Here is a 23,994-nt window from a genome sequence, read left to right as displayed (position 1 = left end):
ATATATTAATATTTATTAAATATATAATGTGGATTTCTGAGTTACCACTTTGGTTGTGAGGATGGAAATGTAGGAACTGCAATAAAGTTATTCTTAGACAAGTAAGCTGCAGAATGAGCTAAGTATGAGAATTTATTTGGCCTCGCCCTGGAAAGTAGCACTGAAAGACACTTCAGAATTACCTTTTTAAGTGCAACTTCTTTTCCTGCTTCCAGAGTTCTGCAAGAGGATAGAGGCATAGAATGTAAATGAATTTGTCTAATCAGACTTCTCCAGTGGTAACTCTTGAGCAGCTCCGTAAGCAACAGCATCAAATGGGAGTGCCAGTGCAAATAAAGCACCAGGGGTTGCCAATATTTTTATTCCTGGATCCCATAGTTCTCCCCTGAGCATGGTTAGGAAACGTGGGTGCCACCCACTGGCATCACTGGTGGGAGGTGCATAAGGGAGGAGGTAGGAATCTTTTTGCATGAATGGGGGACCAGCACAGGCATTGTTGCTGCATCAAAGCTTTCTTCCATGGATCTTTGTGATTGTATGAGCATGTTTCTGTGTAAGTACAAGTTGGAACGTGTGTCCTTGTATCTGCCTTGGGCATGCACATCATTTAAATGTGAGTGTGCATTTCTAGTGAACATCTGTAGGAAGCAAAGCCATTAGCTAGTGTTAAAATGGAGCTTGGCCTGTTTGTAACTCAGATTATTCAACATGACTGCTGGCTAATGGTCCTGAAGTCTGCTTTCTTGTGCTGCTCTCATGTCTGTTCATATGTGTATTTCATATCTGTGTGCAATCTGAGAGTGAAAGAAGCTAGGATTTATGGTCTTATGGTTAATCCTGTGTATTTTTGTGTAAGCGTGTGTATGTGCCATAGCCAAGTTAGGTTGATTTAGCGTGCTTGCTTTCAGAGTGCACCTGCAAAGCTTGATGTTATTGCTGTATTCTTCCTCCTTTGATTGGATTCACGTAGCCACACCGTGAGTCCAGGTAAATTTGCTAGCATACTGAGACTCAAAGGAAATAAGAAATGAAACAGACCTTTTGTGATGCCTTAAAGTGTAGATATGTTCCATTTTCCTTTTTCTGCTGCCTCTGTTGTGCAACTGATCAAGCATAATTTCACCCATCAATTTAGCATGAGAACAAACTGTTCGATATTTCAACCGTCACTGACTTCCATAAAGCCATATTATTAGCAGTAAGGATGCCATATATTATTATTGAGGTTAATTGCCTTGAACTCATAGCTGAAAATAAAGTAAGTACTTAAAAGGATGAGAGTCCTGATGCTTATAAAACATTCTAGATTATACAGTTTGTGAAGCTGTTAAACTTAGTTTTTTGGCAATGTTTGTAAGTAGCAGTGGCTAAATGTACATGCCTTGCCTTTCTGTCAGTCATCACTGGCAGAATGCACTGCACTGATTATTTTTTTGCAGTTTAGAACTAGGAGTCCAGTTCCTCTGCTGGTGTAAATCAGTGCAGCACCACAGAGCCTCTTCCAGTCTTATTACTTCAGTCCTCAGTAAAGGTAGAATTCTTAGTGTAGCGGTAGGGCATCGTCCAAAATGCTTGTGTGTTCTCCAGAGAATAAACAAAACCACACACGCCAATTTGAACTGAAATACGAATTTCTACAGGGGTAATCTTCACCTGTAATGTGGAATAGCTATAATTTTACAACAGGGATGTGTTTTGAGAGGTCTGCAGCTACGTGCAGTCCTGGCGCAACTCAAAGACACTGGCATACACTGGTGAGTCTATGCCTGTCTGAGTGGGGTTGTACAAGTGGTCTGCAGCTACGTGCAGTCCTGGCGCAACTCGAAGACACTGGCATACACTGGTGAGTCTATCCCTGTCTGAGTGGGGTTGTACAAGTTGTAAATGCACTTAATACAATCAGAAGGTTTTGTAGGTGTATGATTGCACATACTAAGGGATTAGTGATAGCAGAAATTACAGCTAGAAAGCTGCGTGCGTGCACAGGCTCTGGATTTTTAACTACAAATGCAGCAGAGTTCCAGATGTTGTGCTTCAGATTAGTTATGGGCCTGGCAGTGTTGAAGGAGCCCTATGAGTTTTTGTGCATATGCTAGCCTTTAGGCCTAGGCATACCTGTTTGCTTGTGAAGCACTGTAGAACAAGCTCAATCTTAAATTCTCCCTGCTCATGCAGTCTGCCGTTCATAGGATTTGATATTGGATGTCGTGTATCATTTTCTAAGCCTCAAAGTCCCAGTGGTGCTTCTTGGCACAAGGACTGATCTTAAGGAGCAGAAAGCTCCATATTCAGCTCACTTGTTGCTTCGTAAATCATCCTTTCTCACAATAAATGTCATTAATATTCTTTGTGTCTGTGCAGAAGACAGAAGTTGGAGACCCACTTGCTCATAATTGACCATGGCAGGGGATGTAAAAAGATTCACACGTATGCTACTGGAATGCAACAGCAATGACAAGCTGTGTGGTAAGATTCCCAGATTCCTTCAAGTAATAACTTTCACATGCTGAGCAGGAAGTTCAGCTTTGCTAGAAAGGGGGCCAAGCCCTTGCCCCTCCTCCACCTGCATCCCAGCCCACAGAGAAAGATTTGACTGAGCTTTCCATGCATTGTGTCTCAGGAGAGAAACTTCTAAGGGGATGCAGCCTTTGTGGTGGGATTCATCTCACATAATTTTAGCCATTTTAGAGTATTTCTGCTTTGAATGAGACATAATATAGCCATTAAAGATTTCCTGCAGCTTCACCAGGGACCAGACTTGTCAGATTTTGATTTCATGACTTTCTGTCGTCTTTGGGAAGTGAAACGTGGTCTTGGCCTATGCAAAAAGAGCATCACCTCCAAATCTGGGGACATAAGAGAGTTAGTTACTTGCAACATCCTTGTTAATTGTAATGTCTACACCTTATTTTCTTTAAAATGTTTCCTGTAATTTTAGTGGAAGGAGCTGAAGCTATAATTGCACATGTATTTGTGATGGCATAGCAATATTCATCTCCCTGCTGTCCCTTTGTCAGGGCCAGTTCTATTGCACTGGTGGATGAAACTTACACATGGCTACAATTCCCAGCCTCTCTATTACAACATTTACAAAGAATACCTCAGGTGTAGGCATCCCAGTGGTTTCATGTAGTTTAGATACTCAGCACCTTTGAAAACTAGGGTGGCAGCACTAACAGTGTTCAGTTGCTATTCCAAGGAGCAGAGGATAGATAAACTTTTGGGGTTGAAAGGTACTGAAATATGTTGTTACTATTCTGTTACACAGAACCAGTGTGCATCAGGCAATGCTGCTTAGTCCTTATTTTCCCATTTTCTTTCTCTTCCGGTAGTTGTGCGTGAATATCAGACTGAAGTGATTGTTGTCCCGGTTCTCCTTGTGGGTGTTTTTGTCATCATGCTAACTGTGATCCTTTGGCTCCACTGCCGAGGCTTGCGAGCAAAGCAGGAGCAGTCGTCAGCATCTGGACACCAAGGTAAGAAAAAATTCCTAGTCATCAGTGGCCAGAAGACAGTCCCATTTCCTTACTGCTTGAGCCATTAGGCAATAGCATTTATAGAATCATAGAATCAACTTGGTTGGAAAGACCTTTAAGATCATCAGTTCCAACCATTCTCCAGCACTGCCAAGGCCATCACTCAACCATATCACTAAGGTCCTCGTCTACACGGTTTGTGAACCCGCCACTGCCCTGGGCAGCCTGTTCCAATGCCTGACCACCCTCTCTGTGAAGAAATTTTTCCTAATATCCAATCTAAACCTCCCCTGGCGCAGCTTGGGGCCATTTCCTCTTGTCCTTTCACTTGTTACTTGGGAGAAGAGACTGACCCCACCTCACTACAGCCGCCTTTCAGGTAGTTGTAGAGAGTGATAAGGTCCCCCCTGAGCCTTCTCTTCTCCAGACTAAACAATCCCAGTTCCTCAGCCATTCCTCATCACACTTGTGCTCCAGACCCTTCACCGGCTCCATTGGCCTTCTCTGGACCTCTCCAAGCACGTCAATGTCTCTCCTGTGGTGAGGGACCTAGAACTGAACACAGGATTTGAGGTGCAGCCTCACCAGTGCCCTGTACAGGGGAATGATCACTGCCCTGGCCCTACTGACAACGCTATTGCTGATACAGGCCAGGATGCTGTTGGCCTTCTTGGCTGCCTGGGCACAAGCTGGCTCAGGTATGGCTGGCTGTCAGTCTGGCCTGAAGAGCCTGAGTGGGGGTCAGCAATTGAGTGAAAATTAAAAATACTGAGAACCCTGATTTATGCCACTTGCAGTAGCAGTAGTTCAATCTGTAGTATTGATGGATCTGAGAAAACTTAGAGCAACGTATCATATAGACTGTTTAACACATTGTGATAACATACCTTGAGACCTGCAAAGTGAGTTTATGTAACAGACTTCTAGAGGCTACTGCAAAGAGAGTTTCACTGGGGTAATTGTGAATGACAGTCGTTTTGATGTAGATCACACCTACTTAATCTATTTTCTATCCTTTAAGATAAATTTAGAAAATTTAAGAAAAATTTCAAGCTGCTGTCTCCCACTTCCTGTGGAGACAACAGGAAATAGAACAGGGACTGGGGCGGGGAGAGAGGGAGGGAAAGGGTTGTAGATAACAATAGGTTTGTAGATACCAAAAAACACATGTTGCAGAAATGAAATTCTATGGAACTGAATGTAGAAATGAAAATCCAGTACTGAATTGATTTTGATTTTGTAGAGGAAAAAGCCTTTTCAGCCTATATTAAAGGAAATAATTGAGAACGGAGATAACATCCTGTGAGAACACCCTGTGCATGTCACTTCTCTAACAACTGGTAGCTGGTAATAAAATGGTCAGTGCTTCAGCCCATGGGAATCAAGTACTAATGTGTCCTAGAAGGTTTACATAGTTAAATATAACAGAGGTCTCCAGACTCATTCTGCCTTTTTATCAAATGGAGTTGGAGATAAATTCCCTCTCCTCTTCAAAGGCCAGGATAAGTAAGGTACAATAACAGTTCTTTACTTTGTCCTGATTTCCAAGCCACTATGTGGTAAAAATCAGAGAGGCTAGAAGGACAGGCATTGCCACCTATTACAAGAGTTCATCTGTCTGGTTTTATGCATCATGTGTATTTGCTTTTGTCAGTGAATGACAAGAATCAGCAGGAATACAGCTCAACAGAGAGCCACTATATCCAGCTGAGTGAGACATCTGTGGAAAGCCTGCTAAATTCTTCATCCTTGACTCTGAAAGAACTGGAGATACCACAAGAGAAACTCTCACCAGGCACTTGGCAGCTGATAAAACGTGGCCGCTATGGGAACATCTACAGAGCACAACTGGAAACTGGGAACCCTGGGAGGACTAAGACTGTAGTACTGAAAGCTTTAAAAGGTAAGGCACATGGCCAGGATCTCTGTATCGAAGACATGATGCTGGGCAGAACTTGCAGTCTTTGCTGGGCAAGAACAAGCTGTTTTGAGTATCATGTTAGCTAGTCTATATGGCTGTTTTGGTAGGAGTGTCTTGGTAGCACTAAAGAAGATTGCTATTCATGTTGATTTTAAGCTACTCACCCTGTTCTTTGCTGCCTTCTTTTGGTGGTTTAGATATTTTTTTGAGGGGGGAGAGGGGGTTGGTTTTGTTTGTTTGATTGGTTTGGTTTGGGTTTTTTGTTCTTTCAGACTTGGCTAGTCCCCAGGAAGTAAAGGATTTCCTGGGAAGGATTAAATTCCATCAAAATCTTGGCCATCATGAGAACCTGGTTGAATTGATTGGATGCTGTGTAGGTCAGCTCCCACTTTATATGGTCATGGAAGATGTCTCTCTTGGTGACCTGTTGACATTTCTATGGATGTGTCGGAAGGTGAGTCAAAGGAAGTGATGATAGAATATCTTCTTAAATTCCTTAGGTACTTATTTATCTATAAGTCATAGTTTATAAGTCATAGATGATTCTTTTCATCTCTCCATGCATCCCTCTATATAAGTCTAAACTATTTCCACCCCCCAAAGAAGTTCTTCACAAGTCTAAACTGGAATGGAATTAGTGGATATCTTGATTGATACGATACAGTTTGGAGAAGTTGACATAGTCCATAGTCCTACAGATACCTGGAGCTTCTTGAAAGATACAGCAGGCACTGGAATAAGAGTGAGAGTTGAGATAGCTATCTGAATTTCTAATCAGTTTTAAATAATGTCTCACTCCAAATACTTTTAAGAAAGCAGGGCGGTTATAACACCAGGAAACAGAGCATATGAGTGAAAGGTTGATACTTGCACAGGAGGGACCTGGTGCTGTTTGTTGTATGTATCAGTAATCTAGAAAATGGGATGACAGTGAGGAAATGATTCCAGCTGGTAAAGGCAAGTGCTTACCCTGTGGAACTGCAGGATTTGACAAGATTGAGAGACCTGCCAATAAAAAGAACAGACGAAATTCAGCATAGTTACAAATGAAATTATGACTATGTAGAAAAGCAACCTTAGCTTCACATATGTAATGTTGGCCTCATATCTGCCCATTGCTGATGAGGAATAAAATCATGGATCTGATTGTATGAAAATGTTAACTCAAGCTGAAAAAGAAACCAAGTATTAAGCATTATTAAGAAAGGCATAGGAACAAAACTCTGCCATGTCACTATATGAATAATTTTGCTACATCTGGAACAGTAAATACAGAGAGATTGCCTATTGTCTTGTTCAGCAGAAGGTCAAACTGGTAGCAAATAAAGCTACCAAGTGTCATGTTCAAAACAAATGAGGTGGTTCTTCATGAAGTGGGGAGTTGACTAGTGGAATTCCTTGCCACTGACTTCTGTAGATATGGAAACTTTACGTGGGTTCAAGACAAGACTGAATACATTCATGGCAAGTAGCCTTTCAGAGGTTACAGAATATGTTGAAACCATAACTATCCCAGGAAATCTTTAAATTGAAAATAGGTGGGGGGCTGGAAAATGACACAGAAAAAAAACTTGCGTGCTTATTTTATTCTTTTTCTTTCATCTGGCATCCAGAGAGGGTCACTGTTAGAGGCAGGATAGTAAGAGAGATGGACTGTTAGTCTCATACAAGATAACCATTTCTATGTTATAAATGTGCCTTTCTACTCATCGTTGTAATTATGTATCTTTCATTGTTCTGTATGCTACCCATTTCTGTCTAACCTATTAATCTCTTCTCCACCCTTCAATTTACCCACCAGTTGTCTCTAACGTACTTGTCTTCCCCAGCACACCATCCATCCATCAACATCACCCATCCATGTACCCTTGTATTTCAGTCAATTTATAATCAGTTGGGAAATTACCTGGGGGAGTGTAAGATTTGATAGTACTCATCTTGTTAGATTAGAAGAAAACATTCGCCTAGTATGCTACAGCTATGGCATTTGTCTGAGTCGAGATCTGCTCTTTTGTCTCTAGGATGTAATGACAATGGATGGTGTCCCCTATGACCTCACTGAGAGGCAAGTATATGAAGTTGGACAGCAGGTTGCAGCAGCTCTGGTAAGTCTGCTCGTATTTGCTACATTTTTGCCTTCCTGATTGCAACACAAGTTTGCATGGTGGCCTGTCTTCTTGACCTAAGCAGTGAGGATGTGCTTTGTTAAAACTGAGCCATACATGGTTGCTTTATTTTGGTGAGCATGCATGCCTATTCCACAGCATGGAAGACAGGCATAAATTGAATGAAAACTTGTATCAATTAAAATTCCTTTAAAAATCATTATGGTCTCTTTGTTTTCCAACTTCCCAGGTTTATCTTGAACAGAAGAAATTGTTCCATGGTGACATTGCTGCCAGGAACGTCCTCCTTCATTACAACTTCACTGCTAAACTCTGTGGTTTGGGTCTGGCCTATGAAATTCACACATATGGTGCCAACTCAGTCACAAAGACTGTGCCAGTCAAGTGGCAGGCACCAGAGCGGCTCCTGAAGAAAGCCTCCAGCATCAAGGCAGACATGTATGATTTAATTTTGGGGCTAGAAGTTCATCTCTTTCACTCCTTTATGTATCATTTCATGTCCTAAAGTTCACAGTAAGTCCTATCAAGTCTAAGCGTAATGCTCCACTTTGTATCTCATGCCTTCTCTTCTCATTTCTGCAGGTCATGCCTAGTTGTTTGTATGCATTTAAGCTAGCCAGTTAGCTAGAATGGAAGTTTAACATTGTTTGTTTTCTTTTCTTGCAGATGGTCTTTTGGAATTCTACTGTATGAAATGATTACATTAGGTAAGAAGATGCAAATAGATTAAAAAAATGCAAATATAAAAAAAATTATGTAAGGAAGCAGCATATTAACAAGACCCGATCTCAGATCTTAGAATGTAAAGTTGGGCCATTTAAATAAGCATCCTCTTTTTTTTTTTGCAAAGCCTTGACAATTCCTTTTGCACTTCATTTCAGTGTGAATTATGGTAGGAAAAAAAAATGGATTTTGGTAGGGAAGGAAGGCATTCTTACACAGAAGCTGCTATCTGCAACCATTTCCCTATTATAGTTTTTCTACTGTTACTCCTTTTGCCTTTCCAGGTGCTCCACCATATCCTGAGGTGCTACCTTCTGACATCTTACCATACCTTCAGAGAGAGAACATGATGAAGCAGCCCTCAAGCTGCCAGCAAGCCATGTAAGCCACTTACTTCATGAACAATTGAACTTGAGATCTGCAGAGCTACATGGAAGTGAGACATACAAAACTAGATCTTACAGAGGATCTCTACAGACAAAGCAGTCATCTCTTAGCTGAGGAGACTTTTTTTCATGTCTGCCACATCTCTTTACTAGATACTGCTGCATGGGACCTTGATTGCCAAACCCTTTCTTTCCTGCCTTTGAAAGTTACTCTTTCTGTTCCCTTGTCTGCCCTTGCGTTTTGTTGCTGCACTGCTTCCCTGCAAGGTGCAGGACTATTCTGGTGTAATCTTGCTCCTCTAAGTTGCAGGATTCTCCCTAAAGTAAACGAAGCATCCATGAGAAAGATCTAAGGCATTATATTTCCTTTTGTGAAGGCTTAACATATTCTAATTTTAGAAGCTTTTTCTCCCATAATGCTATCTCAAAAGTGAGTACCAAACTGTCTTTTTCCCTTTTCCCATACTCACAGTTGACATTCTGGCAAACAACTTTATGTATTTGTCCCCACACGATATTCTGTGGTTGCATATTTCAGAGGGTCCTTGAAAGAACTTCACCTGAACCAGAAAAAGAGGAGGTCTCTAGACATTGATATGACTGTAGTAAAACTTTGTGTTGGTGCTTCTCATTCCCAGTGCTTCCCTACTTCTCCATCTTACAGGTACAGCATCATGAAGTCCTGCTGGCAGTGGAATGCAACTAACAGGCCTTCTCCAGCAGACCTGATGTGGTCCCTACAAACAGCTATGAAGAACAGCAATGACCATGCAGTACTGCAGGTGCCTGAGCTAGTGGTGCCTAAACTCTATGCTAATGTTGCTGGTGTTGATGTGCTCAATCTAGTGAGGGAATACACTATACTCTGAAGGACCCTGATACATGTTGGTATAAGAGAATTCTAAGTCTGCCCTTTCTAGGCACTTTGCAAGCTCAGGATAAGGTGTGTATGTTGGGAGGGATCCCTTTGTTTTTCAAACGTTATATATATATCAGATCTCTCCTTCATTCCAGAAACAACAAACTATTATCATTATTATGATGAAATCAACCTGTTGATATCATTCTGCCAGTGGTCTTTTTTTTTTTCAGGAAGCTGTAGAAAATGTAACAAGAAGCTTGAGTTATAGGAGTGTATTGTGTTTGTGTAGCAAGGTTTTGGTAGCAAGAGGACTACAGGGGTGGCTTCTGTGACAAGACACCAAAAGCTGCCCCCCTGCCCAACAGAGCCAGTTCCAGCCAGCTCCAAGACGGACCTGCCAGTGGCCAAAGCTGAGCCCATCAGTGATGGTGGTAGCACCTCTGGGATAACGTGTTTAAGAAAGGGTAAAAAACCCTGTACACCATCAACTGGAAGAGAGAAACAGCCCTACAGACACCAAGGTCAGTGCACCAAGGAGGGCAGGAGGTGCTCCAGGCTCTAGAGCAGAGATTCCCCTGCAGCCCATGGTGCAGACCGTAGTGAGACAGGCTGCCCCCCCTGCAGCCCATGGAGGGCCATGGTGGAGCAGATTCCACCTGCAGCCTGTGGAGGACCCCATGCCAGAGCAGGCAGATGCCCGCAGGAGGCTGTGACCCCTTGGGAATCCTGCACTGGAGCAGGTTTGCTGCAGGACTTGTGACCCCGCAGGGGACTCACACTGGAGCAGTCTGTTCCTGAAGGACTGCACCCCATGGAAAGGACCCATGCTGGAGCAGTTTGTGGAGAACTGTGGGAAGGACCAATGCAGGAGAAGTTCATAAAGGACTATCCCACAACCCTCATTCCCCATCCCGCTGCACCACTGGAGAAGGTAGAGAAAATCAGGAGTGAAGCGGAGCTTGAGAAGAATAGAGGGTTGGGGAGCAGGTGTTTTAAGATTTAGGTTTTATTTCTCATCATCGTACTCTGATTTTGACTGACAATAAATTAAACTGATCTCCCAAGTTGAGTCTGTTTTGCCCATGATGGTAACTGGTGAGTGGTCTTTCCCCGTGCTTATCTCAACCCATGAGCCTGTTGTTATATTTTCTCTCCCCTGGCCGGTTGAGGAGGGGCAGTGATAGAACAGCTTTGGTGGGAACCTGGTGTCCAGCCAGGGTCAACCCACCACAAGGATGTTTCTGGATATTTCTCCCATTTTTTCTGTCCCAGGAAATTGAATCACTTGGGTATTCAAAAGAGGAGGTGTCCTGGGGAATATCCTATGGATAAAGTGTAGGAAAAAGTGTGCCCAGTAGGTGGTACACATGGATAGTTTCCTGTCCGTTCACTAAGGACTCATCCAAGGCAGTTGTGTTCTTGCCTTCTAAGAGTTCAATTAATGTCTGGGATTTCTCTAGTGCTTTATATACTAGCTTCCTATGGGAGAATGGGTAATGTATTAAACAAACACATACCAGAAACTTGCATATCTGTGGATGCAGAAGTTGTTACATTAATGTAATACATCTTCATGTATAGCGCACCTTCCCTGTAGTAGTTGTGGGGTCAAGTGAGTACTACACGACAAAAGTCATATTATCCCATGCTTGTCTCACAATAAAGTCCTTACAGACCTGAATTTCTTAGGGATGACCTTTACCTTTAACCAATGATTCCTTTGAGCAGAGCAGGTCATTTGTTCCTGTGCTCCTCTTTTGAGTTGCTAATTGCTGGGTTAATTACTTTGTTTTTTTGGGACATCTCTCCATGGTTATAACAGCTACTGTAAAAACAGTATGGAAATGTTAAGAGTAGATCACATAAGAAAGCTTTGTGTACAGTAAAAATAACATATGATGAGAGTAAGCATTCACAATGACACTGTTGTCTGCTTGTGGTAAGAATATACCATAGACTGCATTTATCTCTGTGGTGACACCTTTGCTATATGACTTCTGCATTGAGGATCTGGATAGTGAACATTACCTTCTTAGCTACTCTATGACAAGGGTGACAGTATGCAGCATTTTGTGAAGACTATGGTGATATCAGAGCTATTTCAGGGTCTCATGTATAAACAGCACAGATAACTTTGGTAATCATATGGAGGATATGAATTTGTGCCCAGTGAGCTCCTGAATATGAACTCTAGATTAAGCTTAAAATAATAGCATGAGAAATCTTGTGTATGCAGTTTTCTTGTAAGCTTTTTGTATGCTATGCATTGATCAGTGGATATGCTTTAATGTGAGTTCCAGACTTGATTCCACTAAAGATTTTAATGACTGGGCTTGTTGCACTGGTGATTTATGTAAGTGCACATAATTTGACTATTCAGGTTATGAGTAGGCTGTGGCTGTGCCAGTGCTATTGCAGAAGAGTTAGTAGTGCCTATGCTAAGACTTGCCCTAGGACATCTGATGGTTGAAGTCCCAGTGGAAATAGACCTGTATGTCTTCAGTGTCTGCCTGGGAGAGAGGTGAGTGTCTTTAATCAAAAAAGTGGGGATTTTGCTTGTTCAATATTTATATTTTATAATATAAGCTACACAAGCCTTAGCTGAAAATACCTGGTCATTGATTTTAATGAGCATGCAAAGTTTGTAAAATACCAGAGGTACTTGAAGCCACAGTGCTGCTGCGGACCTGATTAATAATGCACAGTGGTTCCTAGGGAGCACTGTTAAACGGGGAGATAAATGTGCCAGATGCAGCACTGTTCTCAGAGCTCCCTATCCTGTTGCATCACAGAAAGAATTTTTTGCTTTACACAAATCCTCATATTTTGTTTCTGTTATCAAAGATCTGATCAAGGGAATACATGGGAATTAATTAGGGATGCTGAGCACCTCACAGCCTCTAACAAAATACCTGCTTTAGTTTCCCCTGTGAACAAACCTGTGCCAAGACCCTGCTTATGAATTTACTCACAGAAAGACACTCTCCTGCTGTATGATAAGGTCTAGATTTAATTTCCTTTCAATTAAGTGGCTTGATTCTCAATGTGAGCATTCTCATTTTTGATTGCCTTTTCCCCAGGTTATATTGGTTTGGAAGTAACCCAATCTAAATCATTAAATGAATTAACACCAACAGTCCTCCTAGGGATAAGGAAGTTCTGTCTAGTGCAGGCAGAGAGAAAAAAATGTTATAGTTCAAAAAGTGGCAACAGACAGGATGCACAGATGCTAACTATTCACACTGTGGTTTGGCTTCACCATGCTTGGGATCTTCCTGAAACCACAGATAAGTCATTAGCTTTTTAGGTCCTTTTGAACCCTCTAAGACTCCATTTTTCCTGCTACAGTGGGTATACAGCAAAGGAGTCTCATTTAAGCACACAGAAGAAGCACACTGCAGTGCTCTTACTTGCTCTTCTGTAGCCACAGAATTGCTTTCTTGTGGGGGCTGCAGTTCAGTCATAGGACTGAGGGTGCATTTGTTTATGTTCCCTCCAACAGCTTGTGGTTTTATTTATAGCAGGTACTGCACCACGAAGAAATAACAATAATTCACAAACATACCACCCCCCCCAACTCTCCAAGACGCAGAAAAGTGTTTATTTTTTTCACATTAGTTAGTTTTATATTCTAACATCCCAGCAGAAACCAGGACACGTATTTGTAGAATGCTTCAACAGGTCTTTTTGCCTACGACAAAAGGAGGAGGTGACTTGGGGTTTTCCTCTTGCCCTGTATTTAAACAGCCCCCATGGTAATCCACTTCTGCAAGATGCATTTTGCTTCGGTAGCTTTATGTTGTACAGTAGAGGTGTTGCTCTTCTGTTGACGTGGCAGCATAGCTTCACACAAAACACGTTATAGCTGTAGGTTAGAAGCTAGAAGCACATTCACCTTGCTGATACTTCACCAGTACTTTGGATCTGGTTTACTCTCCCCTGCTGCATATTTTGCTCTTTATTTGCCTTTGCTGGAGCAGCCCTTGCTGTCAGAGCTGCTCCGAGGTGGCATCCTAATAACGAGGATCAGTCATGCTTCACTGCAGCAGTCGCTCTCACTAAGTCGGGGAAGTTTTTCAGATGTCAGAACAAAGGGATGTCAAAATAACCCTTGTTACAGGGTTACGGGTGCCTTTACTTCGCACAGGTTCAGGAAAGATGCCAGCATGGTTTCTGAGCCAAGAAACAGGCAGCAACGTGGCAAAACTGAGCCTTGCCCACAGGCTGCAGTATTTGCCATGTTTCCCTATAGTTGCTGCAGTCGGCTGTGTGCCAGGACTGACTGGTCTCACCATACCTGCCCTCTGCACATCTACCTTAAAATTAAGAACTGATGTTGTGAGGCAAGAGGAGGACTTGACTGCACATCTGATTTTATTTAGGTGCAACTGTGAATCTGAACGGCATTAAACCAACTCCATGTGTAGTGAGTCATACATTTCAGGTAACAGCAGTCGCTGTAGTCTTCTAATATGCTTTGAGCTTTCAGATGGAGCCTGCCACATTTAAACTGCTGTAAGAACTGAGATATTCCTGTTTCTCCTGCTGGATTATCCCACATGCATACTGATTCGATGGAGTCTTTTCTAACCAACCCTTTGGGCCATTGGTAGGTTTCTACTCAGTGTGTAAAACTGATAATTCATATGCAAAACATTTCTAGTTTGGTGATGGTCATAAAAATGTTTGAGCCTTCTGTGGCTTAGAGCTTGCTACCCAGTGATTTTTTCCCAGATGTTAATGAATTCTGTTCTGGTTTTCTTCTTGTAAATTGGTTTGGATTATAATAATTTTGTCTCAAATCCCATCCCCTGCAGGATGCTGTATTTCTTTTTGTGGGTGTGGGGGTGTGCGTCCCATTTTGCTCTTGGAAGCTTATTTTCATTTCTCTTTTTCTTACGGTTCTCCCCTGCAGAACTTGTTCCCAAGAATCTCATAGGAGTATGTAGCAAGCCAGTCTGAGCTGCCATCACTGACTTTCAGCAACAGTGGCTTGAGTACTATACCAAAACGAGATAGTCACTTAATATCACACACAAAAATACAGTAAGTCTTATTTTGTATGGCATCCGCAATCCTGTGAGTGTAATAAATACTCAGCAAAACAGCTGGATTTCGTAGAGCTTGTTGGTAATCCAAGGATTTATGTACAAAACATACCAGGAAAGCAAAGATGTCCAGGAAACATGTTTGGTATAGTCCATGACTGGACTTGTGCATGTTAAAATGATCACACATTTCTGGAATTTGTTCCAAAAGTAGTGAGGGCAGAAGGCTTAAAGGCCTTATTCTCTGGAGAGGTGGTTAAAATAGACACATCTAAGGCAGAGTTGTGCAGAAAAGCTTTAAAAGGTTAGCAGGGTAGCTTTAACTAGTACTTCTTAAACACTGGAGACAAAACATGTGCTTGCCTTGTTCAGTGTGGCAGTAGCTTTTCTGCTCCAAGGTTATAAAAGCTGCTAGATACAGCTAATGGCTGGAGAGAAACATTTGACTTTGGCCAATGCAGCCTTGTGAAGCCAAGAGAGGAGATCAGGGTCTTATCTTTAAGATGTGCACACAACATGAAAGGTGTGGGTGGCTGTGGGTGACGTTTCAGATCTGTAATGGCAGAAAGAACACAGAAAACACTGCCAAGGTGTCATTAAATTATTTGGGACTGACAACAAATACCTATTTTTTCAGGCCAAGCGATATACTGGGGTTAGAGAATGCTTCCTGAACACAGTGACACTTCTTATCCACAGTGACTTTGCCGCTCATGTTAAAGGTGTTGATAATCTGGTATGATCCCCTACTGCAAATTACTCGCCATTCTTGATGGTCTAATGTTGGAATGGCATCTGACCTAGCCTTTGTTGCTGTAAGTGGTGGGATACACCTCAGTTATGAATAATTTGTTCCGAAAATCATTACTGAAATCTTGCTGTGCTATATGGCTGCTTTCATAGCATCTTTAAAACTGAGTTTGGTGGTTGCTGGTTTGTTGTAAGCGCCCTGCCATGTGGCTGAGCTTTATGTGAGCAGCCAGTAAGCAGCAGATGAAGAAATGCAGTGTGGAAAGCACAGCCACACTATTTTCTCCTGAGTGCTCCTGTATGTTTAGAGCAAATTTGATGTGGATGCAATTGGCATGTTAAAAGCCGTATCACATCAGATAAAGCAACAAGGACTTGAAGTGTTGGATCTTAGTAAGGATGATGTATCTGTAGAGCCTGCATCGCATATAGTGTCCTTTAAAGCTGAAGCAAAAATTGCTGGACTTCCAAGAGTCTCACAACTTACGGATCCTCTGTCTTACTTCGCTCTTGGGTTTGATAAATGTTTCTTACCCAGCACTGCTTTTTTTTCCTGTTCCTGTCAGACACCATAGAATTAAAGGTCATCCTGGACTTGTTTCTGAGCTCTTAAGACTGGGGTGAGCTTGCAGATCATGAAGTGTGAGTGGGGAGGCTTAACCTTCACTGGTAAGTGTGTGGCTGGGTGTTATTTCAAACCTCTTCTCCCTGCTGCTGTTTTATGTAGCATGCTGGTTTTTTGCTTTATTTTTTGAGGTGTCTTGTGTTAGAGATTTCTTTCTGTGTATTGAAAATGCCCCTGAGGTGGTATTTACAGCTCCTATCTTGTCAGATACAGAAGCATGCACAGGGAGTGAGGCAGCTTCTTGTCTCTCCAGGTTCTAGGCAGCTGGCCAGCTTTCTGACATCAGACACATCCTGCTTTATCACCCAGGACACTGTATTCACAGAAATCGCTCCCTTACAGAAATCTCTGTTCTACCTTGAGTGTGAATTTCCATCCTGAAGTGTAAAAAACAGGTAAATAGGAAACATGTAATTTTGTCATATATGGATTAACTTGGTCAATACAAATATCTCTTACAATCAAACCAACTCACTTCACCTTCTCCTTCCATTCTTCACCCTCTGCTTCACTTACAGTAACTATTGACTTTGAGAAACTTATAGCAGACCTATGGTGTAAGGAAGCAGTGTTTAGTAGTGCTAGGCTGGAGCCACAACACTACCAACGAGGCACGTTATGAAATATTTATCATCCTCTTTAGATTAGAATGTAAATATTGCACATGAGTAAAGGAGTGATTTCTGTCCACACTAGATTTTAAGTTTTCCTTCTTGGAGCATTTTTCAGTAGAAGTAAAGATGCCAGCATCTACGGTCAACAGCAAAAGAACTGTTAAAATAGGAAGTGAAGAGCACAGTTAGGGTTAAAGAAGTTGAGATGTTGTGGCAGAGGAAGAAATAACTGTGTCTTCTTGCTGCAACAGGATGACCCTTGCCTGCATCCACTACCTTCCAAAGGTGCTGGATCTGCTTATCAGGAAGCTTGTTATTCACACACTGGGTGGTATTAAGATGATAGCACAAAACCAAGCCCTGTCATGAGACCCATGCTGCACCTTTCTTCCTGCTTCCTGCCAGTCACTGCAGGCTTACCCTTTCCCTGTTTCTTCATTAATAACACAATGCATGTTTGCTCTGTGAGATACATTCCCTCCTGGAATGACATCTAGAGCCCTTCAGTGCAGTGCCCAGGGCGAATCTGATACATCAAAATAGGACCTGGAAGAACTTGGCACTGTAGTAATGTCGAGGCAGTCAAGCTAAGACTGTATTGAATTTGTTCAAAAATCAGTGATTTTGAGCACAGTTGCCTGCTTTAAGATTGTAGAGCAGTACCTGCATTTGCTGTGATATGACTAAGTCCTCCAGGAGTATTCTAAGCCGGAAGAGGTGCTAGTGTGATTCATATTAATTAAAACAATTTTTGTTTGCAGGAGCAGCTGAATGAAAACATGAGAATTATCCCTTCAGTGAGAGGAGCTGTATGTTTCTCCTGACTCAGGGCACAACCAGAGTTCTGTGGCTACAGTACAGCCTTGTGATTTCTCAGTGACCTGCTTTTCTTGGCAAAGGTAAGGAAAAAAGAGTTTGAAAGAGCTCTCTTCTCTGGAAATCTGGGAACTAAGTCAGAAGAGATTAAATTAGACAAATAATCCCCTATCTGATAGTTTAGTTTTTGCCCAGCACCACACAGTAATTCCAGTGTAGGTTATCTTGCTGGTTCTTACAGAGCCTGCTTTTCACTCCAGGGGTAAAGCTGCCAAGTTGCCTCACATTGGCCAAAGCACTTGGCTGCACTGGGATCTCGCCCTGTAACCTGGGTTCCTGGTGGTAGTGCCAGGGAGGATTGCTGGGGGACAGGCACACTGGAAGCAGGTCTGGACTGTGGTTATATATGATTTAACCAGTGCCCAAATTTGTCTTTTCAGCCACGGTTGGCTTGATTTTGGCAGAAGCTGGGACCTGAAATGAAGCACTATTTGTGACAAGAAGGGGGTTGTGATACCTGGTGATTGCTTCCTATCCATGCTTGTCATTCAGGATGGCACAGTGTGAGCATGAATGTTGGGATACTCCAGATGGTCTGTTTGTGGCCTGTAGGCATCTGTTGGTTTGGGGTTTTTTGAAGTGAGATTGCTCAGTGCTCATCTGGTACCTGACAGCAGCAAGATGCATCGCTGATAGTCCTACTATTATATCCTACCTGCAAGGTAATTGTGGTGCATGTCCCCAGGCATGCTTACCAGGACTGTAGTCTTCTTTGAGCACCAGTTGCCCATCTCAGGCCTTTAATTATAGCTTCCTTTTTCTTCTCCAGAGAGAAGGTCTAGGAAAACGTAAAGGATGAAAATAGTGAGAGGGTTATTTTACTTCACTCAAGACTTGGAGTTCTGTGGCATGCTATCAAAGGTATGTTCTGTGACCAGGCAAGAATAGATGACATTGTCATTTTTGTCCTTCTGCGGACACACGAACTCAAAATCTTAATGCTCATGTTAATAATAGCCAGAGAATGCCTGTGGTTACTCTGGTTCATCACCAAAACCAAACTGAGAGAAAGGAAAATCCTAAAACTAGAAAGAGAAACCCGTGAGAAGGCAGACACAGAACTTCACATCGAGGTCAGTATCCACACGGCTCCTGCTAGCAGCTGTGTTGTGAGCACAGTGTGAAAAGTCATGATTTCCAGCTGCTTTTCCAGCCCGTACATGTGCATGCAGCCTGAAAACTCTTGCAGTTCCTTGCAGATCATCATGATTTATGCAATGTACAACACGCAGATGTTAAAACTGGGGTGTAGTTGTACAGAAGCTTCTCGGCAAGATTTTGGAATTGGGAACAATATCTCAAAAATAAGCTGAGGCTTGAAGAAAGTAGGCATCATAATTCTGAGAACAACTCTGGTCAGAACAGTGCTTATTCACTGTATTACACGTCTATTTATTTAAGTTGCTGGGTGCCAAAGGAGGTTTCTGTGTGATGAGAACTTAATGCCCCGGTTGTTTTCTGCCCAGCCTGAAGCACACTGCATGTAAGACAGGTAATGCAAACCAAGCACTAACCAGGTTTTTTGACTTACATATATAAAAACATTAAATGATTTTATAGGGTGAGGGCAGTCACATCTGGGTCCTGGTTGTTCATCCATGACCATTGTTCCAAAACCAATGAAGAACACCTAGGTGTTGGATGTCCCAGCAGAGGAGCCAGTGTACCAGAGTGCAGCTCTAGGAATTGGCCTCTCTCCCTCCTCCTCTGTTCCAGCTCAGCTCTGAACCTGTGAAAATTTGGGTTTCAAGTTGTATTATAATAGAGACAAAAATTTCTTAGAGAAGTTTCACAACTAGCTGCAAGGTTCAGAGTTGGCTGCATCAAATCACACTCTAAGTTTCAGACTTCTCTCAGAAATGCACGTTTCTTTCTTGATGTCAACAGCCATAATAACAACCTGTTTATGAGGGGGAAAGTACTAAACAGAAGAAAATGTCTGCTGAAATACCAGCAGAGGTGATGCCTGCCAGCCTGGGAACAAGGCCTGGAAACAAGAAGCATCCTTGAGAAGCACAGCTGGCACCTTTGAAGTGCAGGTGGGCACTGAGGGACCAGAGGCAGCCTGAGATACCATCAACAAGTGCAACAACAAGGAATTGTAACAGAAACTTATCATGTGGCAAAAGGGGAAAACATCCCAGGAAAGTGAGAACTGGTAACTGCCAGTGGCTGCTCTAGCTGCAAGAACAGGAAAACTGTCTGGAAAAACAAAAACTCTTTTGGGAGAACAGAAAGCATCCTCATCTATGGGCTGCTCCAAGTGAAAAATAGAAACTAGGTGCCTCTATGGGCTGCTCCAGGTGGTGGTCTCCTGTGCCCATCTGTGTGTCTGTGATACAAAACTGACTTATTTTTGACCCAAACTGGGACCTCTGCCTCTGCGAACTTCCCATGCTACCTGTACTCCTCGTTGTCCTGAGCAGGTCGAACTCCCTGCACGAGCTTTTCTATGTGACCTCCCAACAAGTTATGTGGCCACTGCCAGGGGTGCCTCGTTGGCTCCCATTTGTGCCATGGATCATCTTTGAAGTGAGCCTCTGTCTGTTATTTCATTTGTCCCACTTGTGGGATTGGTTTGATTTGGTCCCACCTTTGGGATGCATTTGGTCTCCCACTTGCGGGATCGGTTTGATGTGCTTGGTAGTGGTAATACGATGAACATGCCTTTTTATGCGTGTAAGTAATCTACCATGAGAGTATATGCTGTTCTATTATTAATAAGTTTGCTTTACTAGTGATGAGTTTGTAGTAACCTGAAATAGAATCAGAATCACAGCATGATTTGGGCTGGAAGAGACCTTAGAGCTCATGTAGTTCCAACCCCCTGCCAGGGGCAGGGACACTTTCCCCTAGACCAGGTTGCCCCAAGCTCTTTCGAGCCTATCCTTGAACAGTGCCAGGGATGGGGCAGCCACAGCTTCTCTGGGCACCCTGTGCCAGCGCCTCAGCACCCCTATAGTAAAGAATTTTTTCCTTACATCTGACTGGCCTGTAGTTCCACAGCTCGTCCTTTTTACTGTTTTTAAAAAACTGGGTTTATGTTTCCTATTTCCCAGTCATCGGGAACTTCACCCAACTGCCACGAATTCTCAAACATGATGGACAGTGGCTTAGCCACTTCATCAGCCAGTTCCCTCAAGACCCGTGGGTTGATTTCATTCAGGCTCCTAAGATGGTCTCGAACCTGATCCTCCCCTACAGTGGATTTAAGGTCTTCATTCTCCCAGTCCCTGCATCTGCCTTCCATGACCTGAATGGGGTGGCTACAGCATTTGCTGGTGAAGACTGAGGCAAAGAAATCATTGAGAACCTCTTTGGACAACCTGTTCCAGTATTTTACCACCCTCATTGTCAAGAGTTTCTTCCTCACATCCAGCCTGAATGTCCCCTCTTTTAGTTTCATACCGTCACCCCTCGTCCTTGATGCATGAATTTCAGAAGAAAACAACACAGGATTTCACGTTCATAAAAGTCTCTGTTCCTGCCTGTAGCAGTTCAGATGAAAACTTCAGTACCAGACAGAGGAGTCTTAGTTCATTCCGAGCCTCACAATGGTGTTTCTCACTGTTTCTCCATGTCTCCTGCTGTCCCCTGCCCCAACACACTTGCTCACAGGGGCACCAGCTCAGGAAGCAGCACGGCTACAGTCCTGGATGGGGAGTAGACACCACCACCAGAGACCAGCCATCCAGTGCTATGTCTTTAAAAGACGTGAACCACATAATGTGGTTACAGATGACAGAATTCATTAAAAAAGGAAAAGAAAAGAAGGTTGGAAGAATGTCTGTTTCAGTGTTAGATGTTAAGCACACAAGTAAAGGTAAGTGATGGGAGGTGAAAAGTGACCCTTAGAAAGTAAAAGTCACTGTGAAATACCAACAGGACCAGAGAAAACCCATACCCTTCCCCCACAGCCCCCTGGCAGAATGCATATAGAAAAGAAATAACACCATCTTTCCAAACTGAGCTCTGAAGAGTAGGAAGCTGCAGCGCAGGGATGCACAGGGCAAGGCAGGCAGTGCCTGGGGTGCAACCCCAGATGCTGCAGTGGTGGAGGCTGGTGTCTGTGGCTGCGTGTGCCCCTTCTGCACTCCCCAGGGACGCACTGGGTGCAGGATGTGACTGTGCTGGGTGCCTGTGGCAAGCTGTGGGCTGGGGGGGGGCTGCGGGGATGGTCTCTGGGGGAAGAGACTGGGGGCTGCTGGCTCCGCAGCAGACCCGCTGCAGGACACGGCTGACCCCTCAGCCAGGCTTGCGGTGCCTCTGGGGACGTGTGCTAAAGAAAGGGCAGGGATAAAAAGAATGAGAAGCAATAGAGGGAACACCACCACGACCAGGGGAAGGAGGATGGAAGGAGGGCTCTTTGCGGCCATGGCATTCCTCTTGCCAAGCAACCGTACGTGTGCTTAGCCCATCTTCCCTGCTGTTTGCCAGACATCTGCTGGATGGTGGGAAGCGCTGAAAAGCTTTTTGCTTCGCTTGGGTGTGCAGCTATTTCCAAGTTCACAAACACACACAAGACACGCAGAGTCATGGATCCCCCCAGCACCAGCACAGCACCTCTCCATCTGACTCACCTGCCCAGATCCCAGCCCTCTGCTCACCAATGGGTCCATCTCCGCGCTCACCAGCCCCGCAGACACCCATCTCACAGGAGCCCCACACTTACGGGACTCCCTGCATTCATCGGCACGGACCCTGTTCCAAACTCATCCCCTGCCCAGCCCCAAGGCCTCCTACCCCCAGCTAGTGCAGCTTGGAGCTTGCCGTGGAATGGGAACTGCACACGCACAGCCCGCACAGCCCAGGCTGGGGAAGACATGAGCGCTCTCCTCCCGGCACCCACCGCACGGACTGTGACCCCCAATCCTGCTCCAGTGGCTGCGCTCCCCACTCATCACCCATCACTCCCTCCCTTGCCCCAGTCCCCCCAGCAGCTGTGCAGGACACACAGACACGGGTCCTGACCCAGGCGCTGGGATGAGACCCTCACCCACCGCAGCCCCTGGCACCACACTGGGGTCCTGCGCTCCTCCAGCCCCGGAGCTGGCTCCACGGCCCCTTGCAGCGCGCCCCTGGGTGCTGACACCTCGCCCTTACAGCAGTGGCACACATCGGGGGGGGACTGAGGTTGCATGGCCTGTCCCCTCCTGTCACTCCCCTTCTCCTAGATGTTCCTCAACAGGTTTTGCACAGGTCCACCTCGTACATCCCAAATCCTCCTCCTCCTCCTTCCCCCTCCTTTTATCAGTTACAAAGCTTGGGGTGTCCCTCTCCAAAGCTGTGTCTGGAGTTTCTTGCTGGCCCATTAATTAGTGGCTGAAGACTTTCAGTCATTGCCATTTCTGCTGCTCTTTTATATGCAGCAGGTTTGTGTCTCTGTCAACTATTATCTTCTTTTGCATTTAGAGCGTGACTGTACTGAAGTGGATGCTCTCACCTTCCACATAGTTTTACAGAAGCAGTTCAGTGGCAGTGTGAGCAGCAACAGTTTGAACAGTTTCCTATGACTAATACTGCAAAATTCAGTGCTTGGCGATGCATGGGGCTGGGGGGGTAAGAAAAGAATATTTGATGTGGAAAGGCTGTAGCAGAGCTCTTGCCACTGGAGAAATATTTCATTTCTTTTCAACCGAATCATTTTAACAATAATGAAAGCAATTAAACATTTGTAGCAGATTTAGCTTATAGAATCATAGAATAGTTAGGGTTGGAAAGGGTTCCTTTCTTTATTATACCAATAGCATCTTGCACGTACGCGGGTGTGCTGCAGCTCCCAGCTCTTCACCACAACCTGTCTTCAAGATGAGGTGAAGAGAAAGGAGCAGTACAGTACAGTATGGAAAAGTATACTGTAAAAAATATGTAGGCTGTTCTCATTAGATGAGTTTATTTGTTGTTAATTTTGCTTCTGTATTTTCATGAGAAGTGTCGAGTCTAAGATAACCACAAAACAGCAGCAAACACCAGCTCCCCCACTTCCCCCCGATAAATGAACATGCAAACCACAAATGGATGTTTTGCTTAAGCTCTTAACCTACGGGCATGTTGCAAACCAGGCCTATCTGATAAGACACACAAAGAAATGGCACTGAGACATACAGACGGTGTTGTGCAAGAGAAGCACTCAGAGCTTTCTCATTGTCTTTGTTATTAATCATGATATATGACCTATTTAACAAAGCTTTTTGTAAACCTAATGCTTCCTGTCTGGTCAAAGCTGATGTCTTCAAAGGCAGCATTTCCTCAGAGCTGGTGTTAGCTTTTCGGATTGTGGATTTACTGTGGTTTATTGTTCGTGACAAGAAAAGAGGAGTCAGATACAAGCCGAATTGTCTGTAACCTACGTTTTTGAACATTAGGTTTAAAGAATGGGTACTTTCTGCACATCCCCAGGTCCACGATGGAGGACAGCATTTAGTTTGGTTTGTTACAGAGTCATAGAATCACAGAATGGTTTGGGTTTGAAGGGACCTTGAAGATCATCTAGTTCCAACCACCCTGCCGTGTAATGCTATAATGTTATGTTTTAATAAGTTTAATTATTTAATTTCTTATATTGAATTATAAAAAAGAAGACTTTT

At 43.7% G+C, this 23,994-nt stretch overlaps 1 protein-coding gene across 1 annotated transcript; it reads left to right on the top strand.

Moving 5' to 3' along the window:
- The first annotated feature begins 2,357 nt into the window (after nt 1-2,357).
- Nucleotides 2,358-9,501, top strand: STYK1 (serine/threonine/tyrosine kinase 1). Its single transcript, XM_010022705.1, has 9 exons — nt 2,358-2,466; nt 3,333-3,476; nt 5,131-5,379; nt 5,670-5,851; nt 7,419-7,502; nt 7,753-7,961; nt 8,190-8,230; nt 8,531-8,627; nt 9,297-9,501. The coding sequence occupies exons 1-9, from the start codon at nt 2,400-2,402 to the stop codon at nt 9,499-9,501; spliced, it is 1,278 nt and encodes a 425-aa protein (XP_010021007.1). The 5' UTR covers nt 2,358-2,399.
- The last annotated feature ends 14,493 nt before the right edge of the window (nt 9,502-23,994 follow it).

Source organism: Nestor notabilis, unplaced genomic scaffold, assembly GCF_000696875.1.
Source record: "Nestor notabilis isolate BGI_N333 unplaced genomic scaffold, ASM69687v1 scaffold10169, whole genome shotgun sequence".
Lineage (NCBI taxonomy): Eukaryota > Metazoa > Chordata > Aves > Psittaciformes > Psittacidae > Nestor > Nestor notabilis.
Note: the sequence above shows the minus strand (reverse complement) of the source record. Positions and strands in the feature narration are given on the sequence as shown.

Excerpts from the sequence above, each read along its gene's own strand:
- STYK1 (XM_010022705.1), top strand. The coding sequence starts at position 2,400 with ATGGCAGGGGATGTAAAAAGATTCACACGTATGCTACTGGAATGCAAC. Across the intron at positions 3,477-5,130 it reads GTCAGCATCTGGACACCAAG|TGAATGACAAGAATCAGCAG; the intron begins GTAAGAAAAAAT and ends TGCTTTTGTCAG. Across the intron at positions 8,231-8,530 it reads GTATGAAATGATTACATTAG|GTGCTCCACCATATCCTGAG; the intron begins GTAAGAAGATGC and ends TTGCCTTTCCAG.